At 63.8% G+C, this 17,447-nt stretch overlaps 1 protein-coding gene across 1 annotated transcript in view; it reads left to right on the top strand.

The window, feature by feature from the left end:
- Window positions 1–16,719, top strand: part of FBLN1 (fibulin 1) — a 69,911-nt gene extending 53,192 nt beyond the window's left edge. The window contains exons 16-17 of the mRNA XM_059681369.1: window positions 453–584; window positions 15,963–16,719. Of these exons, the coding sequence (XP_059537352.1) occupies window positions 453–584; window positions 15,963–16,102 (272 nt within the window). The 3' untranslated portion in view covers window positions 16,103–16,719. The remainder of the gene's footprint in view (window positions 1–452; window positions 585–15,962) is intronic.
- The last annotated feature ends 728 nt before the right edge of the window (window positions 16,720–17,447 follow it).

Raw genomic sequence — 17,447 nt, 5'->3', positions numbered from 1 at the left:
CAGGGGGGCCTGGGGGTCCGGCTCCGGGGCTCCCTGCTCAGGGTCCTGCCTTCCTGGTGAGTGGGCTCGCGTGTGACTTGTGGTGGGTCCGCGTGTTCCTGGTGAGTGGGCTCGCGTGTGACTTGTGGTGGGTCCGCGTGTTCCTGGTGAGTGGGCTCGCGTGTGACTTGTGGTGGGTCCGCGTGTTCCTGGTGAGTGGGCTCGCATGTGACTTGTGGTGGGTCAGCGTGTTCCTGGTGAGTGGGCTCGCGTGTGACTTGTGGTGGGCTTGCGTGTTCCTGGTGAGTGGGCTTGGTGTAACCGTGGGTGGCCACGCCTTGGTCGGTTGGTATGAAGCGGGCGGGACAGCTGAGCCAGCCCCATCGCAGTGGCGGGGGGTGGCTCTCAGAACCGAGGGCGGATTGGAGGAGCCGCGGGCCCGGCTGCCCCCCCACACTGTGCTCCCTCCACAGAGATCATCTTCCTCCGCGCCGTCATGCCCGCGCACCCCGCCAACCACGCCGACATCGTCTTCGACATCACGGAGGGGAACCTGCGGGACTCCTTCGACATCGTCAAGCGCCACATGGACGGCATGACCGTGGGTGAGTGGCCGAGACGTCCGGTCCTCCCGGCCTGTGTGCCACCCGGCGGGAAGCTTCTGGACCAGCCCAGCTGCCCGCTGAGGCCTCTTCCTAAGCCCCAGCTGGTCCCACACCCACAGGGCACCCCGGTGGCAGGGCTCGCCTGGGGCCCGCCTCACTGGGCGTCTCACAGCCGCCAATGTCAGGCAGATCACGGGTGAAGTGCTCGTCCCAGGCTCGGCACAGCCCCCCACTCACTGTGAGCCGACATGATTTTATTCTCGGGGTGCAGTGCAGGGAGTGTCACTCGGGGAGTCAGGCCTGCGCTGTGGTCTCGCCCGGAGCTGGCTGGCCTTGCTGATGTCTGTCAGTCGGAGTGTGCGTCACGGAGCCCCCATATGCGCAGCCCTCTGACGGGGGGCGGGGGGGGTCAGGCTGCTGGAGCCCCCTGGAGAGTCAGGACCATGGGCGCATGAAGGAGGCAGGGGAGTGGGACTGCTGGGGTGCGGGGGGGGGGGGACGGCAGGGCAGGGCGGCTGCAGCTGCAGGAGGTGGCAGCTGAGCAGAGTCTCGGGTGCAGAGGGAAGCTGTGTGAGTCCCTGTGTGAGCCTGGGGACCTGCTCACAGTACCTCCCAAACTGTCCCGTTTTACAGAATTTAAGCTCCGGGCACGATGACGATCGTAGCTGCCATTTGGGCTTAGAATAGACTCTGAACATTGTCAAAGCAGCTGAGCAGACAAAGGCTAGGCCCTGTCCTCCCCTGGGCCTCAGTTTCCCCATTGTGGATGGGGCAGGGGCGTGGGCTTCGTGGTCTCCAGGCCCTGGATTCTCTGGGCTGGACCAGAACCGGCCTGCCTGTGGCGGCCGGCAGCGCGCTTTGGGACACGGCCGCCAGGTGGCGCTGTTGGACCTCAGACCCGGCTCCCTGAGCCCGGCCCACCGCGGTTAAACTGGCAGTTACGCCCGTTGCCAAAGGGCCATTTATAGCAACTTTACAAGCTCTTAAATGGGCTCTCGACTTGTAAACACGACTGAGTCATGGGGGGCTCCCCGCCCCCGCCTCCTCCCCCGCCGGTTGGCAGCAGGCGTAATTAGTTAATTACAATTAATGCCCCATTAGCGCGCGGAGAGCCGGGGGAGGGGTGCAGTGCCCTGTCAGCAGCCGTCACCGTGCTGCCCCGGAGGGAGCCGCTGCCCCTGCCTCAGTGTCCCCCATTGTTAAGGAAGAGACCCTGGAGGAGCCTTTAGGCACGTGGGGTGAGGGCCGGCAGGAGGAAACAGGGTCGGGGTCTGTGCCGCCTGCGCCTGCGTGTGTGCTGGGAGGGAGGGCGGGGGGCACCCTGAGGGCACACACAGAAGCCACCTCACGCCAGCCCTGGAAACCGGGTCCTGGTGGGGCTCGCGCGGCTCTGAGCGGGGCCGGGCCTGCTGCCTGTGGCGCCCCGGCCGCCCGCCTTCCTCCCGAGGCAGCTGTCAGCCAGCCATGAAGGATGCGGTCCAGCCGTGCGAAGGCGCCCTTAGCGCCCCAGGTTCTCGGCCTGACACAGCCTCCTCCCCAGCGCGTCCTCGCTCTGCGGCCGGCTGCAGTGGGCGTGCTCGGAGAAGGGGTGACTGGCGGGGCCTGGCCGCAGTGGGCGTGCTCGGAGAAGGGGTGACTGACAGGGCCTGGCCGCAGTGGGGGTGCTCGGAGAAGGGGTGACTGGCGGGGCCTGGCTGCAGTGGGCGTGCTCGGAGAAGGGGTGACTGGCGGGGCCTGGCTGCAGTGGGCGTGCTCGGAGAAGGGGTGACTGACAGGGCCTGGCCGCAGTGGGGGTGCTCGGAGAAGGGGTGACTGGCGGGGCCTGGCTGCAATGGGCGTGCTCGGAGAAGGGGTGACTGGCGGGGCCTGGCTGCAGTGGGCGTGCTCGGAGAAGGGGTGACTGGCGGGGCCTGGCTGCAGTGGGCGTGCTCGGAGAAGGGGTGACTGGCGGGGCCTGGCTGCAGTGGGCGTGCTCGGAGAAGGGGTGACTGGCGGGGCCTGGCTGCAGTGGGCGTGCTCGGAGAAGGGGTGACTGGCGGGGCCTGGCTGCAGTGGGCGTGCTCGGAGAAGGGGTGACTGGCGGGGCCTGGCTGCAATGGGGGTGCTCGGAGAAGGGGTGACTGGCGGGGCCTGGCCACAATGGGGGTGCTCAGAGAAGGGGTGACTGGCGGGGCCTGGCTGCAGTGGGCGAGCTCGGAGAAGGGGTGACTGACAGGGCCTGGCTGCAGTGGGCGAGCTCGGAGAAGGGGTGACTGGCGGGGCCTGGCTGCAGTGGGCGAGCTCGGAGAAGGGGTGACTGGCGGGGCCTGGCTGCAGTGGGCGTGCTCGGAGAAGGGGTGACTGGCGGGGCCTGGCTGCAGTGGGCGTGCTCGGAGAAGGGGTGACTGACAGGGCCTGGCCGCAGTGGGGGTGCTCGGAGAAGGGGTGACTGGCGGGGCCTGGCCGCAGTGGGCGTGCTCGGAGAAGGGGTGACTGGCGGGGCCTGGCTGCAATGGGCGTGCTCGGAGAAGGGGTGACTGGCGGGGCCTGGCTGCAGTGGGCGTGCTCGGAGAAGGGGTGACTGGTGGGGCCCGGCCACAATGGGGGTGCTCAGAGAAGGGGTGACTGCCGGGGCCTGGCCGCAGTGGGCGTGCTCGGAGAAGGGGTGACTGGCGGGGCCTGGCCGCAGTGGGCGTGCTCGGAGAAGGGGTGACTGGCGGGGCCTGGCCGCAGTGGGGGTGCTCGGAGAAGGGGTGACTGGCGGGGCCTGGCCGCAGTGGGGGTGCTCGGAGAAGGGGTGACTGGCGGGGCCCGGCGGCGAGGGCCGCAGGCCGTGGATGGTCGGCCCCCGGCCCCTGGGCCCCCACGGGTGCTGGTCTCGGCCACCCACCACCTGCCTCTCAGCACAGCCGTCCACGCTGTCTCTGAGGAGGTGACGTTCTGTCTGCCGAGGCTCGGCTCTGCCACAACGTCTGCCAGAAGCTGCCGGCGCCCAGGAGCTCGGTGCTCGGTGCGAGCGGCTTTTTAGGCACCGGCTACTGTTGGGTCCGGTCCGCCCGATCCGGCCGGCGTGTACCCAGCAAGGTGGACTTCGCTTCTTGCGCGTCAGGCCCTCCTGTGGCGGACGTGACGTGAGACCGAGGACTCGCGTGCGGCGGCGTCAGCCACGTGGAGCGTGAGCAGCGGGTGGGCGAGCCGGACCGTTCCCCGCGGGGCTGCTCCCTCGCCATGGAGTAGTGCCCGGAGGCTCGCCATGGAGTAGTGCCCGGAGGCTCGCCATGGAGTAGTGCCCGGAGGCTCGCCGTGGAGTAGTGCCCGGAGGCTCGCCATGGAGTAGTGCCCGGAGGCTCGCCGTGGAGTAGTGCCCGGAGGCTCGCCGTGGAGTAGTGCCCGGAGGCTCGCCGTGGAGTAGTGCCCGGAGGCTCGCCGTGGAGTAGTGCCCGGAGGCTCGCCGTGGAGTAGTGCCCGGAGGCTCGCCATGGAGTAGTGCCCGGAGGCTCGCCGTGGAGTAGTGCCCGGAGGCTCGCCGTGGAGTAGTGCCCGGAGGCTCGCCATGGAGTAGTGCCCGGAGGCTCGCCATGGAGTAGTGCCCGGAGGCTCGCCATGGAGTAGTGCCCGGAGGCTCGCCATGGAGTAGTGCCCGGAGGCTCGCCATGGAGTAGTGCCCGGAGGCTCGCCATGGAGTAGTGCCCGGAGGTTCGCCATGGAGTAGTGCCCGGAGGCTCGCCATGGAGTAGTGCCCGGAGGTTTGCCATGGAGTAGTGCCCGGAGGCTCGCCGTGGAGTAGTGCCCGGAGGCTCGCCATGGAGTAGTGCCCGGAGGTTCGTTAGGCTCCGCGGACCAACAGCCGCAGGCACGACCCCTCCCAGCAAGAAGGGCCCCGGCACGGGGCTGAGCGGGGCGGCACACAGCCTCCTACGGTGGTGCCTCTCGGCCGCCGCCCGCCTTCGAGTTGAGATTCATCAAACTCAGCGGCAGGGAGGTGCCCCCTGCAAATGGCGGTAAAGTGAGAGCGGCCCCAAGGGGAAGCTGAGCCCAAGTCGCGGATTTGCTAGTTGCTCCTTCTTGACGGAGCGGGCAGTTTGGGCTTAGTCTCCGCACGGTTCACAGGAGGCCGCTGCTTTTGTTAAAACAAGTGTGAGCGCCAAAGAGGATGCCAGCGTTAGAGGCACCCGAGGTGTCGCTCCGGGCCTCGGAGATCCCCGCCCGTCTTGCCGCTTGCACGGGGAGCGCCTGTTACCGCTGCCGGACACACAGACGAACGTAGATTCATGTAGATCTTTCTCTGGGAGCAACGACCTCAGAGCAGCTGCTCCTGGGAGCTGCCCTGTCTCTATTGCCTGTCCCTCCCCGTGAGGGTCAGCTAGTGGAGCGAGGCTGCAGGGAGCTAATGCCGGCCACTCTCGTCCCTGTGGCCTGGCTTGGGGAGGGGACGGCCGCGGGCTGTGGGGAGTCACAGTGGTCTGGGGCGGGCAGGCCCACAGGGCACCAGGACTCACCAGCTAACTGCTCATCTGTTCCATCTGTTCCCTCTATTCTTGATGCCTCTTGGCATCTGCTAGTGCTGGGTGGAGAAGAGGCAGCTCTGCCTCTGGAGAGGGTGACAGTCCCCAGAGAGTGACAGGAGAGGGCAGAGCCGGGGGCTGCCCCTGCCTGGGCAAATCAGGGCAGGCTGCAGGGAGGTGGTGGCACCTGGCTGAGCTGGTACCGGCCAGGGAAGAATCAGAGGGTGTTCCAGGTCCCTGTCCCCTCTGCCTGTGCACAAAGCCCTTCTCAGGCCCTCGCTGTGAGATCCTCGAGTGGCCTCCGGGGACAGTCGCTTGGCTGGCATCACCATTAATACGAGAAAAAACTGAAGGGCCGGACTGAGGTCCCGCAGCCAGCAAGTCAGAGCCGCGTTGGCAAGCAGGTGTGCGAGATCCAACTCCAGTCTCAGCGGCTCCCAGGCTGCCGCGGGCCCCTGGGTCCCTGCGAAACCAGGGCTCCTGTCCTCAGCCCCGGCCAGGCCCCGCTGGCTGGCATGGTGGCCGCCAGTGCTGTGTTCAGTAATGTCTGAATGGATGGAGGGTCACATCCCCTCAGAGGCGGTCATCCATGTGAGGGCTGGGAGGGATATGTCCTAATTACAGACGCCGATGAACGTAATTAGGCCCACTGATATGTGGACGCGCCTAGCAGAGCCTGGCGCACAGTAGGTGCGCAGGATGTCAATACTAATGGGAACCTGGATCTTTTCCCTGAAAATGGCCCAGGTTCCCACTTCCCACCTGTCTGTGCTGAAGCACCATGCGGGGCGTCTGAATCTGACCAGAGCGCAGCGCCCTCGAACGGCCCCCTCCCGCCTTCTTAGAGGCTGCTAAGCTCTTCTGCGGTTTGAACCCGCACCCTAACCTTCACCTGTGAGCACACAAGGTTACTCTACTTCGCGTTTACCGTTTGAAACTCTGTGGCAGGGTGGCCCATTTGGGGGGAAACAGGACCGAGTCTCCATGCCGGGTCTCTGGCATCGCCAAGGGTTTGCCCAGACATGGACGTCAGGTCACCGCCAGGCGGCGCAGCGAGCAGGGCCCAGACCAGCTCTTTAAAGGCATTTCCTCTTAAGGGGTTAACCCTGCGCGGCTGACCCTGTCCCGGTCTGCTTCGAAGAGCTTGGCCCGGGATCAGCGCACATTACGCAGGAGATTCAGAAATTCCACCTAAAGACAACAGCGCGGCCGTCCCTGCCGGGTGATGAGTGATGGCCCACGTCCCGGCTTTCACGGCAAATCCCGGGGATGAGGGGCTCTCTCCCCCCCGGGAGGCACGGCCCCCGCCCTGGGCGCACCCTGGCCAGCGGCCAAGCGGTTTCCCAGGTGACAGCCGGTTGCCTCCAGGCCCGGGATGGGCCGAGGCCGACTTCACCTGGAGGCTGGCTGTGTCCCGGGGAAGCGGGGGGCATGTGGGGTCTCAGAGGGGTGAGGGGAGGACAGACACCCCATGCTCCCTGTGGGGCCCATGGAGCAGGGGTGGGGTTGGAGGTGGCAGGTCCACACCATGCCGGACGCCAACCACCGGAAAGGGCAGCTCTTGTCCCTCCAGACCCCCGTGAAGATGGCTCTCGCCCCCCAATTTCACAGACGCAGGAATCCTCAGGGGTCACCCCAGGCTCACCTCTGATAACTCCCAGGCAGCCCCCCATTTGGACTGGACTCTCAGAGGACTTGGTGGGGAACGCCCCCCTCCGGAGCCCCCGAGTGAGGCACCCAGGCCCCGGGGAGCAGAGCTGGAGTCCCCGTGCTCCTGCCGGGCAGCCCCCACCCCCGGCCCAAGCTGGACCCGCAGTGGCCTGGTCAGCATTCACTCAGAGCCCAGGGCCTGTCTCTTCTGACCTCGAGCCATGACATTCACCTCCTCCTCCTCTTGGTAAACTCCTAGCCACCCCTCAAAGCCCAGGTCAGCTACCAGCCCCTTCCACACGCGCTGCACCGGCTGAGTGTGCCCCTGCTTCCCGTGCACCCGTGGACCCCTCTCTCCACACTCACTCCTCCAGCAAACGGTGTATGTCCTGTGGGGACAGGCCCCGCTCCAGGACCAGACAGACAGACATGGGCCTCCGCCTCATGCATGCTTTATTCCCGAGGGTAGGAGCAGGCAGGAAACAAGTCTAATATATGCACGGTCTGCGGGTGGGGAGTGCGATTAGGGGGATGGAGGGGAGGAGGGGAAGGCAAGAGGTGGGTACGGGAGCGGCTTTTAGTCTGGTGGCCGGAGACATTTGTCTAAGCACTGGGGGCGGAGGAAACGCACGTGCAAGGGCCCTGGGGCAGGGCGAGCCTGGTGTGTGGGGATTGTAGCGAGGAGGCCGGAGCAGCCAGCGCAGAGGCACGAGGCAGGGTCTTGAGAGGCAGGGTCTTGAGGCCACCGTAGTGCCTCTGGCTTTTCCGCTGAGTGAGGTGGGACCCGTGTGAGCGTCCCAAGGTGAGATGACGGATGTTGTAAAGGCTCCTCTGGGTGCTGGGCTAGAAGCAGGGAGGCACCGCGGGTTGTTGCAGTGACCGGGCTGGAGGGTGACGGCGCCCGCCCCGGGGCTCCGGCAGGCGGGTGAGCGGCCGGCAGGCTCGGGCTGTGACGGGGAGGAAGCGCCCGGTTTTGCTGGCGAGTTGGACTTGGAGTCCAGCGTGACCTGGGTTGTCGTCAGCTGGGTGGGAAGGCTGTGACGTGGCAGCCCCGGGAGGCCCCCAGTTCACTCTGGACACGAAGTTTGAAGTGCTTGTCAGACACCCACGGGAGGCGGCGGAGAATTAGCGGGCCTGGGAGGCGTAGCACGTGGATGGATGTTAGGGCCCGTGGGCGGACGAGCTCACCCGGGGGCTGCGTGCAGCGAGGAGAGGAGCCAGAGCAGACGTGCGGCCCTCGGGTGCCCGGGAGGTGGGGGCGGGGAGGGCAGGAGGCCCAGCTCGGAGCCCTGACGCCCGGAAGAGGAGGTGTTTCCAGGGGAGCTGAGGGAGCCATGCCGGTGCTGCTGGGAGTCTAGTCAGGTGCCGGCTGCTTTCGCCATCAGATGCAGCAGAGCCCCGCGTGGGCGCCCAGACAAGGCCCTCCCCGGGGAGACGGGCTGGAGCTGGCGGCCGTGCTGGGTGCAGCAGGGGAAAGCTCCGGCCGCTGGCAGGTGTGCAGTCATGGCCATGAGTTTGAGCTTGACTTCCTCTTCCACGGATGGAATTCCTAGAGCCGTGGTCGGCAAACCCACATGCGGCTCTTTGGCCCCTGGAGTGTGGCTCTCCCACAAAATACTGGCTCTTCTACAAAATACTGACTTCTGCACATGGGCCAGCCACCAAGTTTCAATCACACTGTACGTGCGCGCCCCACATGGTATTTTGTGGAAGAGCCACACTCCAGGGGCCAAAGAGCCGCATGTGGCTCAGGAGCCGCGGTTTGCCGACCACGGTCCCAGAGGCAGGAGCCTACGGGGCTCATTTGTGCTCTGTCACTATCTTTCTCCCCCTCTCTCTCACCGGCCCAGCACACAGGCTGCAGGATCGCACGCCTGCTGACTTCAGCGTAGCCTGGGGTTCCAGCGAGCCCAGAGCGGCCCCTGTGTGCCCCCTGCCAGGCTGTCCTGCATCCTCTGTGTCCAGCCCAGTGAGGTGACCCTCCTGCTGCTGTTCACCTCACCTGCTGGGAGCTGGGGGCTGGGCCGGTGAGGAGAGTTTCAGGCAGAGCCACAGCGGACCCCAGGATTGGGTTTGCGTTCTAGAAGGGGGACTCTGGCCGCAGGGCGAGGGTGCGAGGCTGGCGAGGAGGGAGGCTGGCGAGGAGGGGAGTGGCGTAAGCCTTCAGGCAGAGCCCGTGAGGCCTAACGGGAGGCAGGGGGTAGACCAGTGATGGCGAACCTATGACACGCGTGTCAGAGGTGACACCCGAACTCATTTTTTTGGTTGATTTTTCTTTGTTAAATGGCATTTAAATATATAAAATAAATATCAAAAAGATAAATCTTTGTTTTACTATGGTTGCAAAGATCAAAAAATTTCTGTATGTGACACGGCACCAGAGGTAAATTAGGGTTTTTCAAAATACTGACACGCCGCGCTCAAAAGGTTCGCCATCACTGTCCTAGACGCTCTGACATGGAATCAGCAGCCTCAGGGTGACTGCGCTGTGAGGCTGGAAGCCCCGGCTCTGGAGGGTGCTCCCAGCCATCGGGCCGGGAGGGCCTGTGTCTGGGGGAGAGGGTGACTGGGGTGCGAGTTGCCCACGTGGGGGCATCTGGAGGGACTGAGTGGGTAATGAGGTTGGGCCTGGGGCAGGAGGAGCGGGGGGTGGAGGGGCTGGCGCAGGCAGGGGAGACGGAGGGGGAGAAAGGACTCCTCCTCCCGGCAGCCACCCAGCCACGGTCGGGTCACGTCGGGAGAATCAAGCAGGTGCATCAGGCACGTCTCCTTCCAGACGCGGCCCAGGCCGTCTCCCCCGGGAGGCCGTGTGGCTGGTGGCGGGCAGAGGCCCAGGCGTTGCCTCCCTGGCGCTTGGCACCCATGCCCACGCTGCCACCAGCCTGGGGTCCTTGGCCTCTGCTGAGGGCTGAGGTGGAGAGCGGAGGGAAGGAGCCGCCGCTGGTGCCGTGGGAAGAGGCGGGTTCCTGCGAGGCTGACGCTCTCTCCCTCCTGCGCAAGGGGCCGTGGGCGCCGGGCTCGCTCCCCTCCCGGTGTGGCTGGGCTCTCGGGAGACGCGTGCAGGGAGCACATTTATAATGAATGAGAGCTGGGACGGTTCTGCCGGGAAGGTTTTGCTGGGACGGCTCTGCCGGGACGGTTCTGCCGGGACGGTTCTGCCGGGATGGTTCTGCCGGGAAGGTTCTGCCGGGACGCGCTGCAGGACAGCTGGTGTTTTAAGGATGCGCCCCGACGCTGCCCTGCCTGCCCTGCCTGCTGTGTGCTGGGCGCACGGCCCCTTCCCTGCCAGTTGCTGATGGGGTCGCTCCAGCCGCCTTTTGCCGCGCTTGCCCTGTATCTACGACCCCGCCAAGGGCAGTGTGCTCTGGAAGTTTCCCCACATCATGCCGCCCCGAGAGGAGGGAGGAGGTGCAGTGGGTGGAGAGTGGGCTCTGGGGTCAGGCCCTTCGGTGCCCAGCAGCTGCGAGGTCCAGCCATCGACTCTCAGAGCCTCCCCGCCTCCCGTGGCAGGGGGCACACGGGACCCAGCGACTCCCCTCCGTCCCCTGCGGTGCCCCTGCCTCGCCCATCCGTCCTCGAGGGTTGCGCCTTGTGAGTGCTGGCAGCCTTTCTCCGCGTTCCTGGCTTCCCTCCGCCTTGGTCTGTGTGGTCACCCGAGCCTGCCGGTCCCTCTCTCTCAAGGCACGTCGGCCAGATGGCGCGGTGCTCTGCCACTTCCCGGCTGGCCCTCCTGTCGGAGTTTGGCGAGACCACATGGGTCTCCTCGGAGCTCCCGGGTCCCCTATTCCAGCGCCTTGTCCACAGGCCCGCACTCCACCTTCCTCCCTGCGCGGGGCTCTGCCTGGCAGCCAGGAGGCCCGCCCTCAGGCTGCCTCTCCCTCCGGGCGTCGATCCCGGAAAGCCCAGTGACGCTCGCTGGGGTCCGTTCTTCACCAACACGCCCATTTCCGGGGGTGAGTTTCAACCTTACCAGCTTCGCTTTATGCTTTGATCTTGAGTTCATTCATTCACTCAACAGCTGCCGGTCGAGTGACTCCTACATGTCAGGTATGTAATAGGACCAAGGACCTACTGTGTGCCAAAACCAGAAATTCAAGAGTGACCAGTAGAGGCAGAGCTGTTGGCCCCTGGCCTTACACGGCGGGGAGAGGGGTGGTAACCAAGAAAACAAATGGCTGGTGCCGGTTCTCAGGTGGCGGCGGTTTCCAATTCTTTTTACGATGCCAGCGTGTGGCTTCCTCACCTCACCCCTGCCTGTTCTAACGCCAGTCTCAGCCTCGGAGAAGCTCAGGGAGTCTCCCTGGCAGGAGGCGCACGCGGCCTCTTGAGTCGCCCACCGCCTTCTTTGTTAAAACACGGACACCTCTGTTCACACCGGTACGCGTTCCCAGCCAGAATCCCGGCCCTCCCAGTTGGAGGCTGAACTTCAGAATGGACGGTGACGTGCCCGGCCACGCGGGGGGTCAGTGAGGGAGCGACAGAGGAGCCCCGGCTGTGACCCAGGCTCGGGTCAGTGGCCCTCGTCCCAGCGGGCCCGGGGCTGATCTCAGCACCTCACGGACGGCCACGTGCAGCCCCGGCGGCAGGAGCGCGGGGGTGGCTTCTGGGCCCAGGACCCAGGCCACGGACCCAGAGGCGACAGCGTCCCCCACTGGACCCGGGACTCCCGTGCAGGCTCCCGGGTCCCCCGCGCATCAGCTGCAATTTTCCAAGCAGAGACAGACGAGAGGGTGAAGCGCCCGAGGGGCCTACATTTTTCAAAGGGAAAAAAGGCTTAATTATATCTTAAGAGGCGCAGACACGCCGAGGAATCCCAGCGAGTCTGAGACCCGAAGCAGAAATGCCAGGACGAGGGCTGGAGGATGAACACGGTTGAACTCGGCACCACGGCCTTTTTCTTTTTTTCTTTTTCCTCTTTCCTGGGGCTCTGGCAGCCGGGGGAGGGGGGGACGAGGCAGGCATGCGGACAGGCCCTCTCCCGACAGCCGCCATTCCAGGAAAAGCTGCCTCATCGGAGCCGCCGTGGCTCCCCGGGCCTTCGGGACAAAGTCCCATCTTCCCGCCTGGAGTGGGGGCTCCACGCCTGGTGCCCTGTCTCGCCTCTCTCCTTCCTTCCCTCCTCTTTCCTCTTCCTCTGCCTTCACCCCCCCGCTGTCATGGCCTCTCCTGTGTGTCCTGCCGCCCGGGTGGGGACGGGGACGGAGAGGAGCGCGGGGCAGACCCTGCCCTGAAGCAGGAGCCCGCTGTGAAGGTTCCCTCAGGGGGCAGATGGGGGTCACAGCTGAGGGGGGCCAGGCGCCAGGGGACACAAGGTGGGACTGGGAGGCTTCACGGACCAGGTCACAGGGCCAGGGCCTGGCGCGTGGCAGCTGCCCACCTCCTGTCTGTGGAGTCAGGTGGGTGGGTGGGGACCCGGTGGGGATTCCTGATGTGTGCACAGCCCCTGATGGGCCACGCGTGCTCTGCCCCCGCCCTCGCCCCCCTCCTGTTTCCTGCACGAGGAGGGCTGGCGATGGTTCTGGGAGAGGCCAACCTGGGAGGTTCTGGAAGAGACCGGCCTGGAACCCGGGGCGGGGGGGGGGGGGGGGGGCGGGGAACAGCGGCCAGGAAGCTGCCGGCCAGGGTCCTGGTTCCCTTGAGGGGTGAGGCCCCGAGCAGCCCTCCACCACCTCCTCAGCCTCCTCTGCCGTCTCTCCCGGGATTGACCCTGTTCCCAGAACTGCCTGCACCCTCAGACCCTAACCCTTGGCAGCGCCCTAGTGTGAGGCGTTTACTACAACCTCGTCTGCACATTTTCTCGTAACATCTGCCAACCCAGGGGCCCAGCTCGCTCTGCGGCCAAGTAGGTGGCCGCACTGGACTGAACCAGGTCCCCTGTAGACACGGGGAGGCCCTGACAGGCGGCGGTCATGGTGTGTGTGTGTGTGTGTGTGTGTGTGTGTGTGTGATTTGAAGGTTGCTGCCTTGAACCCCTGCTTCACAGAAGAGGAGGCTGAGACCCGGGAGGGCGTAGGCTGGGGCTGGGGCTGCGGGGCCATCCCCCAGGCGCGCTCCCTGCCCGAGGCTTCTCTTCCCTCTGCCCCGGATGAGCCCAGCAAGGGCAGCTGTCACTTCCCTTCTCACTGAGCCCGGTGCCGGCACTCGGCCATGCTCAGGGGCATGTGGGTCTGCCTGTTGAGACCATTACAGCCCCCGCAGGAGCGAGGAATGTTTATTTAAATCTGTGGGAGTAACATAATCATTTTCTATTGTGATATTTATATTTTATATATAAATTTATACTATGTCTTATATAATATATGCTATATATCTTATGTATTAATATAAATTTATATAAGCAAAATATACAGGTACATATAAAAATTTATATAAAATTAAAATACATTATATATTTTTATTGATTTCAGAGAGAGAGGGAGAGGGAGAGGGAGAGAGAGATAGAGACATCAACGATGAGAAAGAATCACTGATCAGCTGCCTCCTGCACGCCTCACACTGGGGATCAAGCCCGCAACCTGGGCATGTGCCCTGACTAGGAATCGAACTGTGACCTTTATAGATTGACACACAACCACTGAGCCACTCTGGCCAGGCAAAATACATTATCTATATATATAAAAGCCTAAGTGACCGTTCGACCGTTTGACCGTTCAACCAGTAGCTATAATGCACACTGACCACCAGGGGGCAGATGCTCAACGCACAGGCATGGAAACTTGGAACAGACTGATGAATCTCAGAGGGAAAGGGGGAGAGGGGAGGGTGGGAATAGATTAACCAAAGATCTTATATGCATACTAGAGGCCTGGTGCATGGATTTGGGCACTGGTGGGGTTCCTAGGGCTGGCCTGTGGGGGTCGGGCTGAAACTAGCTCTCCAACATCCCCTGAGGAGTCCCGGAGTGGGAGAGGGCACAGGCCAGGCTGAGGGACCCCACCGGTGCACGAGCCTCTAGTATATTTATAACAAAGCATTATTTGTATACAAGTATAAATTTTACATAGCTGTATATACTTTATATTTATGATTATACTATATCTTTACATGATAATTACACAGCACATTAAACATAATAATAACATAGAAATACGTACCTAGAACAGTTCTTGGGCTCCCCCAGCTGCCCCTCTTTCCTTTAAGGTCCCTCCGCCTCTGAGCCCGGAGTCATGGTAACACCGTTTCTGCCCCTGAGCTGAGTGAAGTCAGGGGTAACCGAGGCACCGAGGCAGGTGGGCACCGTGTGGGCTGAGACCTGGGGAGGGAGATGGTGGTGCTGATGGGGACACAGGGGCAGGGGAGCATGGACTGCCCCACAAGGGGCACGGGGAGCCCACGCCAGACTGTGCCCAGGGGCAACGGGTGAGGCCCAGTCAGCAGGGGCCACTGCACAGCGAGGGCAGTGCCAAGCCCCGTCTCTGCCGGGAGTGGAAGGTGCTGGTGGGGGTCCACGCAGGACGGAGCTGCCGGGCAGGGCGGGGAGAGGGGCTGACAGCACAGCGGCCGCGCCCTCTCCATCGGAGCCAGAGCCTGTCTGCTCAGAACAGCCTGGACTTCCGCCCGGGCTGCGGGCATTTCCCTTCGAAACCTTAGCTCAGGGGGTGAGGGGGGCGCTCCCAGGTTCCCCTCCGAGCTTGAACTTGGTGTTCCCACCACAGGCTTCCCACCCCGCAGTCTGCCCAGCTCTGCCGTGTGCCTGGCGGGCACCAGGGCTGGGCGATGCCAGGCCGGGCCCACGTGCTGCTCGGTGGGGCTGGGCGTGGGCAGTCTGGCTCCACCCGTGGTGGCCTGGGAGCCGCAGCTCTCGAGCTCCTCCCGCCACCTGCGGTGACTCCATTGGGAGCTTAAAACCAGCCACAGAAATGGTCCCGCGGTCCCACCCTCCCCGCGTGACTCGGGCAGGTCCCACCTTGAGCATCGGCGATGGAAAAGGGGCCTGAGATGGTCCACGCCTAAATGTCGCAGCTGTGGGCACCTGCGCTGCACCCGGCACTGGACCAGCCTGTGGGCTCCGCTCCGCTGCCCCCTCTGCAGGGAGGGCACCTCCTCTAGGCAGCCTTTCCTGCCCCCGCCCCTCCCCTGTTCCCGCCTCTGCCCCCCCTGGATGGTGTACAGCGTGGCAGCGCGGTGCCTACCCAGGACCTCGTTGGCCGCGAGAGGGTCCATGGTTGTCTGTCACGGAGCACAGCCGCTGGGGCTGGGGAGGGACGGTGCCCACACGCCTGGGCTCACACCTTGGGAGACACTGTGGGGAGGGGAGGGGAGGGGCAGACAGAGGTCTGGATCGACCGTCCAGAGGCACAGGGTTCCTGCCTGTGGGCACAGGTGAGGTGGGGTGGGCAGGGCCTGGCCTGGAGACACAGGGCTGGCCGAGCAGGCACAGGTTTGGGGAGAGTCATGGAATCCACTCCTGCCACCCAGCCTTGCTCCCCTGCGCGTCTGCAGGGCACGGGGGTTTCTCCCACTCCCACCTGCCACCCTCAGCAGCGTCACAGCAGGTTCTGCTTCCCGGGACCTGATCCCTGCCTCCCTTCCATCACCTGTCTCTCCTGTCACCTGTCCTCCCTCCATCGTCACCTGTCCTCCTGATGGCCCTGCCCACCTCTGCTGCTCCGGCTGGACCCCCTCTGAACCTCTGCTGCCCACCTCTGGCTCACCTGTTACCACAAACACTGAGCAATGAGCTCAGGTGTCACCGTCCACAGAGATGTGGAGTGAGGGATTTGGGGATTTGTCCCGTGGGGAGGTGGGACTCCTGTGCTTGGATAAGGGGATCCCAGGTCCCCACAGGAGTTCTCAATATAACGGGGAAGAGATTCCCTCCTGCTTTTCTTCTTCCCGAGGGTCCGGACTGGGCACAGTGGGCAGGAGGGAGGGGGCAGGTATCTACTGGGCATCTACCCCATGCCAGGCCCTTTTCTAGGGGAGAGGGGTAGAGGAGGAACCTGGGCTGGGAGAGAGCAGGAGCTGGCGTGGCCCCAGAGCCGTCTGACTCCCCTCACAGTCCGAGCTGCGCACGATGGAAAGGCTGTTGAGCTCACTTCACTTCTCCCCGGAGGTGGAAGCAGAGCCCGGGGGGACCATTGGGGAAGATGCTGGGCAGGGGCCTCAGCATCTGGCTCAGGGTGGGATGAGAGGAGGTCTCAGGCCCCTTCAAGTTCTCAAAATCCTCGAGAGAAAGTCCCTTCCCAGACCCCCGTGTGCCCACAGCCCCTGCTAACTTCCAAAACGCCTTCTCTCTCCCCAGGGGTGGTGCGCCAGGTGCGGCCCATCGTGGGCCCCTTCCACGCGGTCCTGAAGCTGGAGATGAACTACGTGCTCGGGGGCGTGGTGAACCACCGAAATATCGTCAATGTCCACATCTTCGTCTCTGAGTACTGGTTCTGAGGGCTGGTCCGCGGCACAGCCACGTCTGCACCGCCAGGCCAAGTCATTGCTGCCGGCGACTGTGCCCTGCCCCTGTTTGTACCACCCAGACATTTCTTGATTTTATGTATTTGTTCGTCGTGGTGGGCTGACATCTACCTGGCATATTTTGGTGTTGAAATAATGAATGCAATTAACTGTTTGGTTGAAAACCTTGCTTATTTTTTAATGCAAATGTTCCATGTAGCTGCCTTTGGGCTACTCTCCCTGTGGGCTGGGCATGGCTAAGGATCAAGGAAAGAGAGACACTTTTCAGGGGGCAACTACTCAGAATGCCAAGAAAAGACCCGTTTTTGCCCTCACTGTATGGAAGCTGACATTTGGTACTTTTTGGCCAATCAGCGTGCCCCATTCCACGGACACGCTGCTGTAGACTAGCAGGTCTGGCAGGCCCTGCCCAGAAGCAGCGCGGCACTGTGCCTCACGGGACCCGGGGGAGGTAAACCGCGGCTCTGTTCCAACAGAGAAACTCCGTGTGTGGCCCCGGTATGTTCACCGGGGGAACGGCAGGGTTTTCTCTGCTCCCTGCACCCTCTTCTCTGACCACAGGTGGGAAAATAAACAGCTTTGTGACTCTCCTGATGGCCTGTGCTTGGGAGTCTGTCAAAAAGGGGGCTCCCACTAGCAAAGGGCCTGGGGGGGGGGTCCCCCCTGGCCTTCTCCAAGAGCCTCCTGCCTGCCAAGGTTCTGGGGCGGGGCCTGGTGTGTGTATTGGAAAAGCTTCCCACCTACACCATTTCCGGTGCCATGGCCACCCTCTGAGGAGCGTGGCTCAGGCCCACAGTCCGTGCCCACGTCCAGCCCCGCTAGGACTCCCGGCGTTCAAGCTTCTGAGTGCCCCTCAGGGACCTGCTGGGAGCAGTGACCGTTCTCTCCAGCAGTGCGCCCAGGTCCTGGCCACTGGCAGGTGGTCCTTCATTTATTCCTCCTGGCAACCCAGCGAGGTGGGCGTGGCCCTGCCCAATCAGAGATGAGCAGGCTGGGTTCAGAGGGAGGAACTGGACTGCCCAAAGTCGCAGAACTTTTTAGAGACAAAGATGGAATTCAAATTCCGATAATCAGACTCCAAACCCTGTGCCAGGCGAGAGGTGGACAGGCTGGATGTATGGGGTGTCCCAACACCACCCTCAGCCAGGGGCGCTGGACCAAGAGCACCCTACCCTGAGGCCCACTCTGACCCCCAGGGATTCAGCACCCAGCCCTTCGTTCCCACGCAAGCTGCACCCCATCCGGCCCTGAGCTTAGCCCACCTGCTCCGTGTCCCATTCGCCCCCCAGGGCCTCCCTCCTCCTGGGCCAGGCCCATC

Source organism: Myotis daubentonii, chromosome 2, assembly GCF_963259705.1.
Source record: "Myotis daubentonii chromosome 2, mMyoDau2.1, whole genome shotgun sequence".
Taxonomy (NCBI): Eukaryota; Metazoa; Chordata; class Mammalia; order Chiroptera; family Vespertilionidae; genus Myotis; species Myotis daubentonii.
The sequence above is the reverse complement of the archived record's forward strand: the minus strand, read 5'-3'. Positions and strand labels throughout refer to the sequence as shown.